Source organism: Filicampus tigris, chromosome 1 (assembly GCF_054856515.1).
Source record: "Filicampus tigris isolate MCC_2025a chromosome 1, RoL_Ftig_1.0, whole genome shotgun sequence".
Lineage (NCBI taxonomy): Eukaryota > Metazoa > Chordata > Actinopteri > Syngnathiformes > Syngnathidae > Filicampus > Filicampus tigris.
In genome coordinates this window covers 17817251-17833492 of record NC_141217.1, presented here as the reverse complement: position 1 = coordinate 17833492, position 16242 = coordinate 17817251, and the positions used below count along the sequence as shown (strand labels likewise).

General features: G+C 41.4%; 1 protein-coding gene across 3 annotated transcripts in view; it reads left to right on the top strand.

Moving 5' to 3' along the window:
• LOC147153063 (nuclear pore membrane glycoprotein 210-like) overlaps positions 1-16242 on the top strand; it is a 32225-nt gene that overhangs the window by 3319 nt on the left and 12664 nt on the right. For all 3 annotated transcript variants that reach the window (XM_086023397.1, XM_086023388.1, XM_086023406.1), the window contains exons 5-30: positions 260-410; positions 1360-1492; positions 1576-1734; positions 3299-3367; positions 3456-3562; positions 4165-4305; positions 4430-4567; positions 4707-4862; positions 7045-7243; positions 7825-7970; positions 10128-10346; positions 10610-10783; positions 10900-11092; positions 11306-11412; positions 12096-12200; positions 12509-12610; positions 12731-12859; positions 13099-13226; positions 13306-13441; positions 13528-13590; positions 14014-14193; positions 14276-14356; positions 14463-14594; positions 14714-14872; positions 15423-15514; positions 15604-15778. In XM_086023397.1, coding sequence (XP_085879523.1) covers positions 260-410; positions 1360-1492; positions 1576-1734; positions 3299-3367; positions 3456-3562; positions 4165-4305; positions 4430-4567; positions 4707-4862; positions 7045-7243; positions 7825-7970; positions 10128-10346; positions 10610-10783; positions 10900-11092; positions 11306-11412; positions 12096-12200; positions 12509-12610; positions 12731-12859; positions 13099-13226; positions 13306-13441; positions 13528-13590; positions 14014-14193; positions 14276-14356; positions 14463-14594; positions 14714-14872; positions 15423-15514; positions 15604-15778 — 3574 coding nt within the window. The remainder of the gene's footprint in view (positions 1-259; positions 411-1359; positions 1493-1575; positions 1735-3298; positions 3368-3455; positions 3563-4164; positions 4306-4429; positions 4568-4706; positions 4863-7044; positions 7244-7824; positions 7971-10127; positions 10347-10609; positions 10784-10899; positions 11093-11305; positions 11413-12095; positions 12201-12508; positions 12611-12730; positions 12860-13098; positions 13227-13305; positions 13442-13527; positions 13591-14013; positions 14194-14275; positions 14357-14462; positions 14595-14713; positions 14873-15422; positions 15515-15603; positions 15779-16242) is intronic.

Sequence of the window (16242 nt, the reverse complement as noted above, 5' to 3'; positions counted from 1 at the left end):
GTGTGATTTTATGTAGTGCTGTACTGTGAAGTGCACATTTTCTTATCAAAAAACATGGGTGATTTAGGTGGCTGGAACGAATTAACTGCATTTCCATTCATTTCAATGGGGCAAAATGATTTGATAAATGAATGTGGTCATGAAATGAAGAAAAATGACTTGTAACTCAAGGCACCACAAACTACACCTGATATTTTACCATTGGGTAAAATGCAAAGGACCGCAAAGTTAACATTGTCATGTCTTGTTTCTTCTCAAGGTTTCTGAAGTTTTCTGAGTCCACATACACACCTCCTGAATACATATCTGAAATGGAGCGTGTTGGAAAACAGGGCAACATTATTTTGGTGTCAGGCCTGAAAACAGGACATGCTAAAGTGAAGGCCAAAATCCAAGAATCACTGTATCAAGTAAGATAAGAAGACTTCTCCAGCACAAATATTCAAATGTATTGGCTAAGTGTCAGACAGCCTCCAGGAGTTCCTCGTGTTAGAAGACGAGAAGAATTTAAATTGTGGCCTCTGTGTGACCGCAAACCTCCACTGATGGAGGGATCTAAAAATAGCAAGATGGGATAATCATTGGTCCCTACCTGAATTGTAATCTCACAAGTTTATGGCCGCTATGTGGCAATCATAAAATAAAGGTTGACTTGAATTAAGGAGTCTCCCTTTCCACAAGAATGACAAAAGATATCAATATAGGTGAAAAACTGAAAATGGAGTGATGGTGTGAGTATACATACTGTATCTTTTAGAAAATAGTGCTATTTGTCAATTACATTCATTTTTGAAGTTTTAAATTAAGTACAGCTTGTTTTGATTTGCGTGCTTTCGAATTCAAATTCACCAGTGGAATAAAGGAGATGCGTTTCCCCCCCCCCAAATTTCCCAAGTTTCTTAATTAAAGGTCTTTAGTGTTCTTTTATCAAAATATGCAAAGGATAGTAAATTAGAGTATGCTTAACATCAACTTTTGATTATCTTGTTGAAATGGCTCAGTTTTGGGGTGGGGGAGGCAGTCTAGTATTATCCAAATACAGAGTACAGCTTCCGTTGCCATGACGACCGACTGCTATGCTAGTTATCAACTTTTCCCATCTTGAAAGGGGCTAAATATAATTGCATTGCGCCAGAAAGGGCACGTGGCTTAAAAGCTGTGACAAACCATCATGCTCCTGATTTGCTGTGGGCACCCAAATAGATTCGATTGTAGCCTCATTGTTTCTGTTTCAGTGGGGTGGTAATGCTGCACAGCTTGCTCACAAACACATTTTCAGAAAGATGCAGATAATTAATGATTAACATGTTTTTTTTTTTATGAAACTGTTACTTTGTTGCTGTGATATTTGTGCTGCAGGGTGTGAATGCAGCTGAGGTGAAACTACTGATTTTAGAGAACATCTTGCTGAGCCCTGCACATGACGTCTACCTGCTGGTCGGAACGTCAATCCGATACCAAGTCCTGAAGATAAGACAGGGCTCAATAACCGGTAAGACTGCTTAGTGGAGCTTTCCTTTGACTGTCAGGGTTAATCTTGAGATCGTATATTTTTATTTCCTATTGTTTTTCAAGAGCTTTCAATGCCATGTGATCAATATGAGCTGCACCTTCAGAACAGCGTGGTCAACACAAACGGGAACCCAGATGTTGCCGTCGCACGTCTGGATCAAAGAACCTCCACAGTTACAGCTACTCAACTGGGACACATCAATGTCGTACTCGACCATAAAAGTATCCTTCTGAAATATGCTTGTCTGCACTCTGTTGGAGGCTTAATAATACGCTCATCTGGGTTGTGCTGGACCATGACCTAGTGTTTTTAGGCTGCATTGATGGAGCTGTTTGTCTGTTACGCTAGTAGGTCAAGTAAGCTGCTAGCAGAGTAGTACGGCCAGGGTGCTTTCATTTGGCGGTTGGCATATACTTCTGGTGCATTGTCGCCACTTTCTTTAGCATGCTATAAGTAAGGTGGCCACCTGCGGTAATACATGACTACTACTTTTTCTTGAATTTCTTCTTCTACTGTCTTTTGGCAGTTAGCAAGTACTTTCAGTGCATTACCGCCGCTAGAAAGGAAGTGGCGGTAATGCACAGAAAGTCAACATGGGGTAGGGTAAGGGGATTTTGCGTGCCAGGCTGAGCACCAATTTTAATACATGCATATCGTACCTGCGTATAAGTTGCTAAAAGCTGAGTGAATGAGATGCCACAGATGCCAAGTGTTCTAATTTGTCTGTATTTTGTGACTGGGAGTTGCTAGACTGTATATTGTGGTGTTGCAGATAAGTCGAAAATGTTCTGGAGAACAACAAGCAGGTGCATGTTGATTCATCTGGAATTTCGTGAAGATTCCTGTCTAGCTGGTCCATTCCAGGGTGAAATGGGCGTTCATCGGCAGCTTCGGGCTTCAGCCAAATGTACGTGGTTGTCTGATTGCGCTTGGCCAAGATAGTTCTACCGTCAACGCCACCGAGATCCACCAAAAGGAGCCAAGTTGCATCTTCAGCCAGAGCAGTTGAGTTGAGTTCACACGTTTTTTTTCCCTGAAGTTTTTCTGCACGTCTCCTTAAGATGTGCAACAAGTGAGAATTAAGTTAGATATAAAAGTTGGTAATCGTCAGAATATTGTTGTACTACTGAATCAACAGACTATAAGTAGTGTTGTTCATAATGGATTTCATTTTTTATGTCTGGTTAAGATAGCTAATTTGTATTGTTTGATAGTAATGTATAAGCACTGAAGGTTCATAAGTAGATACTGTGAAAAAATCTGCCGGGTATGGAGAAAGTGGACCATCTAATATATTTTATTTCAATTGTCTGTTTCACTGAAAAGAAAACAAAGAAAGCAAAGCTTCTGAGATACGGCAGCAACGCGTAATCATGTACGTATCCCTGTCCATTGCGTAGCCCTGGTTTCCAGTCTCAGCGTTGATCGGAATGGAGCTCTTGATTTGCTTATCAAACTAGTGGCCAGTATGGAGTCACACAGCTACTTCGTGACAAATTAGTATTCTGCGGCCACAAATGGGCAATTTGTACATTATATCTATATTGTGGCCACTATTTATTTTTTTCCATATCATGTTCAGGTAGGGCATTAACACCCTAGTCAGTCGTCACTGACATCATTTCAGCTATAGTGCAGTGAGTTGTATAGAAAAGTGTGTTTCAGTAAGATTTTTCAAACTCTTCTTCCATGTTCCGCCTTTTAACTTTGAGTGGCCTGCCCCTCCTAAGGGTTCTGTTTGACCCAGCTGTACAGTGGTTCAATTTTCCTTAAAGTATTATTTAGGTCTTCGAATGCAAGGAGTGTTTCGTCTTCCCAACAGCACGCTGTTTGTGGTGGAACCTGCCTACTTAGGTGAGTAGTGTCACTCCCGTTTATTTTTGTATGAAAGTGAAAAGTGATTGCGAGAAGAGTCTTTTTCAAACCTGTGTATTTGATTTAGGTTTTAAAATATATCCTGGAGACAGTTGGATTCTGGAAACAGGTCGAGAGTATGATATACTGATTGAAGTACTTGATAAATCTGGCAACAAACTCTACCTGTCTGATGTAAGTAAACCTCACCTGTAGATGAAACTGTCACAATAAAATGAATCCGTGCAACAGGGCCGTGACGTACTTAAGGTCTCGCCAGTGGTTGGCAAATTAGTTCCCGCTTCCAAATCTTCTGGTAAGAACACCTCACGTGGTTGAATTTTGGTCTGTCTTTGTGGATGATATATTGTCGTTTGAAAGAAAGTCTGGCCTTTACCTAATTGTGATTTAATTATGAATAAGATTAAAGACGTATAATTTTAAATAGTAAAAATCGGATAAATGGGATTTATCCCACTAGGCCTATATAGAAAAAAGGTTAAAGAAAGACATTGACATTAACATCGAGGCTCTCAAGTTTTCCCTGTTCGTTCATCTTGCCTCTGTTGCGAAGAGAGCAAAAATTTAAACGAACACTCATTTGAGATTCACTGCGGGATCGGAAGCACGTCACAGACCTGATGCCTGTTTTCCATACTCAATGCCACCTATGTTGTAACGGTTCTGTTGCTCACCCACTTTTTATTACAGCTCACAGCTTCACTATGGCTATTTTTCATATAATTCTGCATAAAGCACAACCAATTGATGTTGCTTTTCTCCCTCTTTTTTGGCAGAATATCCGGATTGACTCTGTTTTTCCTCTGGAATACTTTGACGTTTTGCACTCTTCCCTGAATGGATCTTATCATAGGGTCAAAGCTATAAAAGACGGTCTTAGTGTCTTTGATGCTACTTTAAGAGCTGTCGAGGATGCAGTAAGTTTGGTTTGTACTTGTTCACATTTGAATTTCAAAATGGCAAGTGTGTTAACCTGTTGTTCTTCCCTAAGAATTCAGTGGCCAGCCTGATCAATTCCTGTGTCGTCTGTTCTGCTTTTAGGAGGGGGGCGTCCACCCACTCGCCAACCCAGTCCACAATGAACAGGATGTGGAAATTTATAAGCCTATAGTTCTTAGTCCCAGTATTCTGACGTTCCCGTGGCAACCCAAGGTCGGCGCTTATCAGTACACAATAAAGGTATAATTCATTAGTATGAGCAAGAAGATGACCGAGTTGATAGCAGAAGTGTTTGGGGAAATTACCTCTAATACTGTTCCATTACTATTCAATGTCGTTGAGAGTTTATTTGACAGTTTTTACTCAATGCGTTGGATAGGCAACAGGCGGCAGTGGAAACTTCAGCTGGACTTCCTCCAACACAAGTGTGGCCACAGTGACGGTCAAAGGCGTGATGACGACAGCCAGCGACATTGGTGTCAGCATAGTTAAAGCGCAGGATATGCGCAACCCACTCCACTTTGGAGAGATGAAGGTATGGTGACTCTGCCAGCATCATTAAGAATCCATTTCATTTACTCTTCATCCAATTTCATTCAGAATTATGCATCTAGTCATCATAGTCATCAGAGCTGGGCAGTCCGTCCCTGGGCCGGACCGGTCGGACCCTCCGGCCCGGCCGGATGCCCATTCTTCGGGCGGAGGTGTGGGAGGTGACAAATTTTAAAAAAAATGGCTGGACTAAGCATGGCCGGAAGTTGATTTTAGTCCGGCCCGACAATCGGCCCTCATGCGTGTGACGTGCTCGCGATCCGGCCAAAAATCATCTCAGCCTACTCGGTGTAAGGCTTCTTTTCAGGCTTCTTTTTAGGCTTCTTTCTTCTCCCGAGTCGGCGCAAGCGGCAACTGCTGTTATAGGCATTGTGGTATTGCCCCTCCGCCCCCTCTTGTAATGGTATGCCGCAGTTGCAGGTGGGAGGCACGGGTTACGTGATGTGACAATAAGGAAATACAAACACGCTTGAACGCACGTTGCTGTCTCACGTCTATTCTTACACAAACGACTGCCGCAATGATTCACGTGACCGACGCATTGTGCCGTTGGCGACAGGGCTGCAACAGATGCCACGCACACTTCAGGGTTTGTTGCTGCTCTGAACGGTCCATTATGTTGCGATGACATACAGTTTCCCACACGGAGGAGAGAATGCAGCACGCACCTCGTTGCAAAGCTGCTGCAAAGCAAAACTAGTTTGGCAGCGTTGTGTGTGTAAAGAATTTACCTACCCACCTTCCAGATTGTTTTTTGGAATAAAATGTAATGCATCGTCGAGTCATCTCAGTCCCTTTATGGTTGTAGCAGGCACGATATGCATTGTTGTCGCTGTCTTTTTGAAGCGATGCCCCCCGACTTGTTTCAAAACAATTTGTGTCCACGAGATTCAGACGCTAGCACATCAAGGTGGAGTTCATGCAGGGGCGGGGCCCGACAATGTTTATGAATATGGCCGGAGGGTCGCGGCCTGACCGGCAAAAAAATGGTCAAGTGCCCAGCTCTGATAGTCATTAAATGATGACAATAAAAATACAGTATCAATGTCAGCTAGGTGATTTATTACCTTTTTCAAGGAGATGGTTTTGTTTTCGTCTGCATTTATTTATCATTGTGAAAACTGATCCACTGAAGATGGATGGGCAACACATGCTATTTTTTTTCTCAACTGAGAAAAGCAGTGGAGCTGGTGTCTGGTATACAATTCAAATACAGTGAAATACAGTACAACAATGATTTAACAGTATTACAGGTGACATGCTATTGTCAAACCTGAATATTCAACCAATTTTATTGTTTAAACACAGTGCAGCATTAACCAGATTGCCTTCCTTTATTTAGGCTTAAACTGACACTTTTGTTCGTATCAGCTGTCTTAATTAAGAGGGCCAGCACATTTTAAACTCTATTACCCATCTGCTGCTTGTTGTTTTGCTGCTTTGATGCTAATTACACACGTGTAAATAAATGTACTATAAATATACAATGTGTTTCAGTGCATAGTCTGGGTCAGATCTGGATAACAATTTGACGTGACAGAATCTGATGCTGCCTTCTGCTCACAAAAAGTCACTTGATTTGGAACACAATTTGGCAGATACATTATCCTGAGATAACATACAAAGTCAGTCTTCAAAAGAATACAATTACATTTACTTCTTTAAGATTTTGTCAGTAGATTTATCATCGATGGAAATTTATTGGGAATGAAAAATCTGGGTCAAAATATCCAAACCTGAGGCAAGGAGTATGATATACAGTATTCACAAAGTAATTGCTTTTTAATTAAAAGTGAGAAAGGTTTATATGAATATTCTTTCTTTATGTTGGAGTATTGAAAGCAAAACTGTTCGTTTTTTGGGAGCTAATTAACCAGTTTTAGCAGTGGACCAACTCCACTGTACTTTCTGTATTTTTTATTTTTTTAGATTTTCTTAACCTCACATATATAATATAGCATTTACTAAGAACTGTTTAGGTTTTTTTTTTAGCATGAAAAAAACCCAGCGTATAACAATTTTCCATGTTTGTTTTGGCTGTCAAGGTTAGTACAATTACTTTGAAGTTGGAGCTTCATTAACTGAAACTTGTGTAGACTCTCATCCCAGAACTTTGACACTGATTAGAATTTTGACACTGACTTTGAATAAATGCCTTCCTATAGGTATACGTCGTTGAACCTGTGGCAATGGACTTTGCCCCCTGCCGAGTGGAGGCCCGCGTGGGCATGATTCTCGACCTACCGCTCAGTATATTTGGCCTCCTGGAGGAAAAGGGGATGGAGCGCGTCACGTTGAGTGACTGCTCCCACTTTGACCTGCAGGTTGATGAGGAAACCCAAGGCATCTTTCAGCAGCTTGAAGGCGAGTCTGCAAATGTATGCCGATGTGTAGCAGCTGCTTCAGCGCATAAAAGATTAAATTCTTCCTCTTGTTACCAGTTGCTTCACTCACAGGAGAATTGCCATCACGTGAAGCTTGCTAACTGATAGATGCTCTTTCATGTTATCGTTCATTGATCGTCCTGTTTAGTACAGTTGGTCAATGCGAGCTACCACTGGTCACGAGTTGTGCAGGTGGAACAGTCCACTTAGGTGAATCATGCGTTTGCGGGTAAAAGCACAATTTATTTTGCGTCTTCTTAGTCAATTAAATTGTCGGTTGTAGCAGTATGACCATCAATACATTGAATACACCATCGACCTGTGTGTTTTTTTCAGAAGGACAAATTTATGGTGCTTGTTTAACATTGAAACAATGTATTTGACATTGATCTTTTTTGTATTTTTTTGTATTTGTAGTTTTCCCTAGTTAGATCTCCAATCACTAATTGAAAAAGTAGGCTGAGAGAAACAAGTGTTTTGTATTGCAGGGAGATTGAGTTTGTCTTTGTGAACAATTGCGGGTATTTGAACATTTCCATTTTTCTGTTTCTGCCTTTGCAGGTCGACTGGCTCCAGGCCAAGGCTACTGCAGTGGGGTGAGAGCCAAAGGCCTGGCCCCAGGCTATACCACGCTCTCGGTCAGCTACACCCATGGCAACGTTCACCTCAGTGCAAAGATCACTATTGCAGCTTATCTTCCCCTCAGAGTAAGTCTTAAAAAAATAATAATTGATGCACGTTGACTCATCTCAAAACCATTCATTTCCTCGTGGGCAGTTTTTGTTCATCTAACAGCTACCCTGACTTGCATTGACTGCTGCATGACAACAACAGAGTCAAAATCAGGGGTCGCCAAGTCCGGTCCTCAAGGGCACCTATCCTGCATGTTTTCCATCCCTCCCTGCTGCAACACACCTGATTGAAATGATCTGTATCATTATCAGGCTTCTGATCATTTCAATCAGGTGTGTTGCAGCGGGGAGAGATTGAAAAAATGCATAATAGGTGCCCTTGAGGACCGAACTAGGTGACCCCTGGTCTAAATGGATCACAAATGATCCCGCAAGCCATTGTTATGATTGTCTCTTACTCTTGCCTCAAAGGCCAATTAGCCTTTGTCCTCTAAGGCGGCAAAGCCACTCGTGCACACACCTGCACATTCATACACACAGCCTGCGCTTACAATCAAGGTAGAAATGGGATGAGCAGTGGCTCTTCAACTGCTCCGGTCTTGGGTTTCTTCCAAGCTCTGTGCATTTTAATTATGCATTTTACGCTTGCTAGTCTGATTCATACAAGTACGCTTCTCTGCTGCATAGGAATGAGGTGGTCTCAAACAGTTGTAGCGGAATGCAAAATTCAACAGTATGACGTGTTTTGATGAGGTGACAAATACCCCAATGTGGATCATTTCAATACTACTGAAGTACTCACAGGCATGCATTTTGATTCGACATTTGTTTGGAGGCATCTTTCTCAAAACTGTTGCAGATTTTATTGTTATTACTAGTGATGTTTCTCCGCTTAGTTCTGCAGAGATTGACTCACTTGACTTTCTTGCTTTGTGCTGCTATATATTTCAGGACAGTTCCTCACATTTAATTTGGAATTCATGTTTTGCTTATAAATTGATACCGGATTTTAATTCTGGACGATATGGAAAACAAATCCTCTATTATAATATAAGCAATTTTATAACCCAATAACGATATACCACGATATACATATTTCCAGTTATTCTATTTAAAAATTAGACAACACTATGCCTGCATACCTTTTCTCAGTATTTTGAATCAACATTAAAAAGACCTGCATCAGATGAGAAATGCACCCAGCAGTGCTGCAATATAAAATTAACAAATATAAGCAGAGGAGGCACATGAGCCCAAGAGTGTTTTGCTGAAATGTAGGTATCAATCTAAATAAGGCATAAAAAAGAATAACGACATTCTCAGTAGCCTCGTAGTGCGGCCAGAGCAGTAGGTCAACAGTACACAACATTACTGCACAAACATTGAAGGGGTATCAAAATAAAAACCAATATCTACATGCTGTTTGAAGTTGCAGAAATCCAAAAGCCTCCATGTGATATTTTTCATGTTTTTTCTCTATGTGATAGAAGATTTGTTGTGTTTGCATCAGGGGAGCAAACCTTCTAGTGGCGTAGTTTGCATACAACAGATTTCCGCTCCTCGTCCGACGTCTTCAACCCAAAATGTAACCAAACCAAAGATGTAACCGCACTTTTCAGTACAAGTGCCTCTTGGCCTGTATGTGACCCTACCTCCGTCTGTTGTGATGAAGATGCAACTTCTATTTCAGGCACGGTTATTTTCTCTCCTTCGAACCCGCGTTTATGAAATAACGTAAAGCAGCATCATGTCGTAAAACCAAGTGAGCTGCCCCAAATCAAATGCCGTGACGTTGCAAAAATAAAATCAGAAGGCGTAACTGTTGTGGCAGCATTACCTCTTTTGCAAAAAATATTTTATCATTCTTTTTTGTCACTTTGATAAACCAAGCGCATCCATAAGAACTAAATCACATCCTTGGTTTGTGATTCAGTAAGCCACCTGGTGGTAGCTGTGAGGTACTATTGTACGTAAATCTTTTTCTCCAGCAAATCAAGCTGCCTCTGTCCTTGTTATTATTCACTATTGCCGTACTCGCCAATCCAATCGGATGGAAGTGGCACGATAGATGTTCGTCTCCGCAATATCTATCGTCATATCGCCCAGCTGTACCTGATAGTCTCTTTAAATGACTCCATCCATTAACTGCTTATATTCTCTTAAAAATAAAACCAAAGAAACATAATCACATGTGCTGATAACATTAATTGCCTTAACTATGTCATTTGGCAGGCTATTGACCCCGTGTCTGTGGCTGTAGTGACACTGGGTTCCTCTAAAGAGATGCTGTTCGAGGGTGGGCCTCGGCCTTGGGTTCTGGAGCCCTCTAAGTTCTTCTGTGACTTGAAAGCCGAGGATGAGCAAAGTGTGAGCCTTAATCTGATGAGCCCACTGTCCCATAATCATGACCAGCACTTGGTCAGAGCAACCTGCAGGGCCTTGGGAGAGCAGGTAATTAATTCCTCCATGCCAACTACCGGTAAATAATATATTGGATGTATAATGTTAGGAATGACTTTTTCTTCATTTTACTACACAAATATGTGCTTAACATTTTATCTTGGAATTTATTTTGTTTGTATACTGCATTGGCCACAGCATCTAATCCATCAGAAAGTTACTTTGTACAATACGATTCTGATCCAAGAGAAGCAACGTATTAGTCATAGTGGCCCACTGCCAGAGCTTTATCGTGATGCATCATAATTGTGCAGATGCTGGAGGTGAACGTGAGTAACAAGGCCAGTGTGACCAACCCTGATCCTGCTGTCGAACGGACATCTGTAAAGTTTGTGTGCGCTCCTCCGTCACGCCTCACCCTCTTCCCAGTGTACGCCAGTCCACAGCTGGAACTCTCGTGCCCTCTGTTGCAGCAGAACAAATACGTGGTAGGCATGTCATTTCCTCCTCTTTGATTTTCAAATCACCTCAGCATTGTGATGATGGTATTTTTGTGAAATGATCAAATGCTCGAATAATTGATCGAATATTTGTTTTTTTTTAGGTACCAGTTTCAAATTACCGCAACTCAGTTTTGGACCTTGCCGCTTTTGATCAACAAGGTCGGAGGTTTGACAATTTCAGCTCACTCAACATAGTGTGGGAATCAACCAAAGTGTCCCTGGCCAGTATCGAGCCCATCCTACCCATGATGCTTCAACCTTTTGAGGATGAAAACAAACAGATGAAACTGCATGGTAAAATTGTCTTTTCTTAAAATTTGGTGATAAGTATTATAGTATAATATATATAGTTTCAGATGCCTATCTTACATGTCGGTTGATAAGCTTTTTGAAAGACGGTTTAGCTGAAGTGAATGCCCCGACTTTCATTGCTTTAGTTCTTTGATGTCCAAAATTATTGATTTGCTTATTGTGTAGCAATTCCTGCTCTTTTGTCATCTGTAACAGGCCGGCAGACCGTCGTCGTGCATCATCAGTCAGGGATTGCTGCCATCACAGCGACAGCGCTGGATTACCAGCTTTCACATATCAAAGCAGCCAAAGTTCATAGTCGAGTAAGTGTCGAATTTGACAGTTCATCTGATCAATGAGCATTCCGTTTTCTCCCTATGCTGTGACTGTGACCTCCTAGCCCATGCGGGGTGGTGAAAGATGTTAAAACCCTCTTCAGTTCATATCCACTATTAACAAATTCTCAAAGATGCTGTTTTGCCTTTTTGCTTTTAAAGTAGCCTTTTATTATCAAGGCTCCATTTAAAGCTTTCTACCCCAAGGTAATCTGCAGCTGTTAATGTTGGTTGTAAATATGCAGTGATTGTATTGGGCAGGAACTGCATTGAGGATGGCTACACAATTCATTATCGTTTTCAGCAGTTTTGCTTACTTTTCTGGTGTACATTCATTGGGTTGTGTTGACAAAACATATATATCTACATTTCTTTTGACATTTTTCCATGTGCATTTGGCAGCTTCCCATCTATGTGGAGCAATTACAATCGATGTCACTTGACTGTTGCAATGAATGAGATCATCCTGCAGATTCAGTCCGGATACATTGTGATTATCTACTCGTCCATTAATGTTTACTTTTTTTTTTTTTTTTTTCATGAAAAATTAGGAGCAGAATCATACATATTTCTTTCAATAGATGTGTGAACTGTGTGGATTAACTCATTTACCATTCATTGCTTTTCATATAAACTTGTGGTGGTCTTTATTCTGTTTCAACTGTGGATAGGTTGATGCATTTGCCCCTGTGTCAGCGACATTGGAACTCATACTAGTTGAAGATGTCAATGTTTTTCCTGACACATTGACCATGTACAACCACCCAGATGTGCGGGTAAGAAATATGTTTTTATTTTACTGTTTGATTACTCTTTGTCCATACACTTGGTATTAAGTATTGTTTATTTTTGCAAATGGCTTCATCCAAGCTTGTTTCACCCTGCTCATTCTTTTGTGGCATATTTAAAGGATAAATACCTTCCAATTAACTATATAAAAGGATTTTGGTGTGCAATTGTGGTCAGGTTCCGTTTGCTGTGGCATGCTCAACCTTGCAAGTGATCTTAAATTGTGTGATGAAAGTCTTATCCCATTCCAAAATTTAGTAAAGCTCAAATGTTTTACGTGTGGTTTCCCTTGCAGGGTAACCTCACCCTGCGAGAGGGGTCAGGACACTTTTTTGTCAATACCAGCGTTGAAGACATTGCAGATGTGGTATTGCAGGACACCCAAGGAACAGTTCAGGTGTGTGGGGGGCATCTGGAGTTCAAAAGGAGTTAATTAGGGATGGCAAATAGAAATAATGATAAAGAATGACTCTCTGGCCAATTTGAATTTCTCTTCTGAATTCCGTGATGTCTCCAGGTTGCCCCCATCCGGCCAGGTGTGGTGCAAGTGATGGTTCATGACCTTTGTTTGGCATTCCCATCTACTGCCAAAGCCACGGTGCATGTTTCTGAAACCCTGGAAGTGAATTTGAGAGTGGTCAACAAGGTCAGTTTCCAGTCTGATGATTCCTTATTGTGGTTAATGCCGAAGCTGATCCTTATTTAAAATATAAGAAACACATATTTCATACGTGCCTCCGTGGCACTCAATATGTTTGTTCTATATGAGTGCTCAACTTTTATTATTCACTGCGTTCACTTGGTCTTCACGTCCTTTGGTTTGCCCTTCCTGTGAACCGAATTGGTGATTTCCCTAATGACTGGCCTCATTTGTCTCATTTACAGGTGGAAATTGGAAAATCAGTGAGATGTTATGTCAGAATGTTGGATGACAACAAGAAGCCTTTCCCAGCCAGCTATTTCCAATTCATGAAATTGAAAGTTAAGGCAGCATCTTCAATCGTCTCATTCATGTAAGTGGTGTCAAACTTGATGTGGTGTTGTTAAAAATATCTCAACCTTTATGGACACATCTTACTGTTCCTTTTACAGACCGGTAGCAGAGTCCACAGAACACAACACTGCCGTTTACCTCGTCAAAGGTGTTTCTATTGGCCAGACAACTTTGTCAGCTGTCGTGTTGGATAAAAATGAGAGAAAATTTTCATCTGCCCCTCAGCAAATTGAGGTATTCTGTTCGTTTACGTTACTTGAGTCATTATCACGACTGCTCGCATATACTGTACAAACTCTATGTCAACTGTTTCTTTTTAGGTATTTCCACCATTCAAACTCATCCCCCGGAAAATGACTCTGCTGATTGGAGCAATGATGCAGGTGTGTTTGCGTGTGCGGTACTGATGCTTATGCTGACAGCAGGCAGCCTCAGTTGAACTTGCCAGAAGAGTTCATTTGGTCCACAGTCAGACTTCCAAAAGGGACCTTTGCCAGGCTTTCTCTGGAAAGCAGCATTAGCCTCAATGCTGTCCTTTCCAGCTCCTCTTTGAGTGCATTGTTGTACTCATTAGAAAGCACTGGAATCGAATCAGAACGCCAGCTAATTGCCCAAAATTACATTGGGTCATACAGTATACCCAAGTGAGGCTAAAGGGTTCATCAAACGATGGTTTGCCTCTAATTATGTCATAGTATATTGAAGGGCCATAACTTTTCTGGAATACCTGGGCCCTTGTGTTGTGTTAATATAATGTCTTTTTTGAGGAACTAATATTTCTGTTAAAAAAATACCCCTGTTTCTAGATCACATCTGAGGGTGGCCCTCAGCCTCAGTCCAATATTCTGTTTTCAATTTCAAATGAGGACATCGCTTCTGTGAACGGCATCGGTCACGTCAAGGGTATGACCATTGGTAACGTCACTGTGACAGGGCTCATCCAAGCTGTCGATGCTGAAACTGGCAAGCTGGTTGTTGTGTCGAAGGTAAAAAAATATGCGATGCCGTCGTGCAGGTGAGTTTTCTTTTAACAGATGCAATTGCAAATGGCAATTGTTCTTTCTCTAGGATCAAGTGGAAGTCGAGGTTGTGCGTTTGACTGCCATTCGAATTAGAGCACCCATTACACGTATCAAGACGGGAGCGCAGGTACAGCCTTGTGAATGTACATTTTAAGAAATACTCTTTCCAACGGAACAACTATTTTAGAGAATGCTTGCCATTGGCCCTTGGGGCATCTCATTTCCTTCTGTAGATGCCCGTATATGTGATGGGTTTGACCAACAGTCAAACACCCTTCACGTTTGGTAATGCTCTCCCAGGACTTAGCTTCCACTGGTCCACGACCAAAAGGGACACCCTGGATGTCCAGTCGAGACACTCTGTGGTATGCTTCTCTTTTATCAGGCTGACTTGCACCATGCTGTCTCTGCATCTACTGTAGTAGCTACCTTCACAATTGTTCACTATTCATGTTTTACTTGATTTGCCTTTCTAAACCCTCAGGCTAATGTGGAGCTCAACTCAGAACACAATTTCGGTATGAGTGTGACCGGTCGGACAAGAGGGCGGACTGGCCTCAAGGTTATCCTCAGAGTTGTCGACCCTGGTGTGGGTCAACTTGCTGGTAATCTTGCAGAGCTCAAAGATGAGATCCAAATCCAGGTGCATCTCGAAAACTGTCCTTGTATTTAGATTTTACTACAGTGTGAGTTAATTACTAGGGGTGGGAACGATAATCGTTTTTTCGATGCATCGTTCGGCGTATTAAAAAGATGATGAATCGATTCATAGGTATTGATAATCGATGTTTAAAGTTTAAATAAAAAAACTAAAAGAATGCGCAAGCGATTACGTGTGTTTGTATGTCAGACGTCTGTGCTGGGCTAAGCTAACACATGACACGATGGCAGAACAAGAAAAACCCCATACGAGCGGAACCAAGTCAAAGTGTGGAATATAAATCGAATCGTGAGGTACCCATAGATTCCCACCCCTACTAATTACCACAGTGAACCAGCCCCTTCTCTCTGCTGCCTCTTTCAAATTCAAACGTCAGAAGCTGCTGAGCAGTGAAGTAATTGATATTTAGAATATTGTGAAGGGTTAAGACTGCAAATTAAAGACAAATGCTCCCAATTTCACAGTGTGTCAGACCATGACTTGTCACTTGTGCCGTAATAATGGTGTTGTCACTACTTTTGCTTTGATCAAGGTCTATGACAAGCTACACATGGTTAATCCCAAAATTGAGGCCGGAGAGATACTCATGGCTCCAAACTCAGTCCTCAAACTCCAAACGAACAAGTGAGTTCAATTTGCAGGTATATCTTATTCCTCAATGAAATACTGCGAAAAACTTAATACGTCATTTTATTTGTATTGGTGTGTACCAGAGATGGTGTTGGTGCACTGTCGTACCAGATGCTGAATTACACTGACCAGGTTGCCATCGCAGACGTTGATGATAAGGGCTTCCTCTCCTCTGGCTCACTCACTGGCATTTCATCACTGCTCGTTATTTCACAAGAGTCCTTTGGTGTCAATCAAACACTCATCATTGCAGTAAAGGTCAGTTTGAGAAGCTTCATGTGACCTGCATTCTGTTTCAAAAGATCTAAATTATGATATGGATTAAATGGTTAAATGTGCTCAAAACAGACTCACAGATTAATTCAGTCAACCCAAACATATTTTTTTAAGAATATGTTCTATGCAAGCCCACTAGTTGAAACAAGACATTCTGATAAATATTGCGTTTGTGGATTAAGAGTTAATCCACCAGTTTTTAGTCATCTCCGGGGGCGGCAATGTTGTCACTTCTATCGACTGAAAATGACATCACAACTGCCCAGGGCTCAGGTAACAACCAATCACGGCTCAGCTTTAGAAAAAAAGGTCAGCCGTGATTGGTCGTTACCTGATCTCTGAGCAGTTGTGATGTCATTTTCAGTCGACAGAAGAGACAAAATGGCCGCCCCCTGAGATAGCTAAAAAGGGGTGGATTTTGCTGCTTAACTCATATTCCACAAACG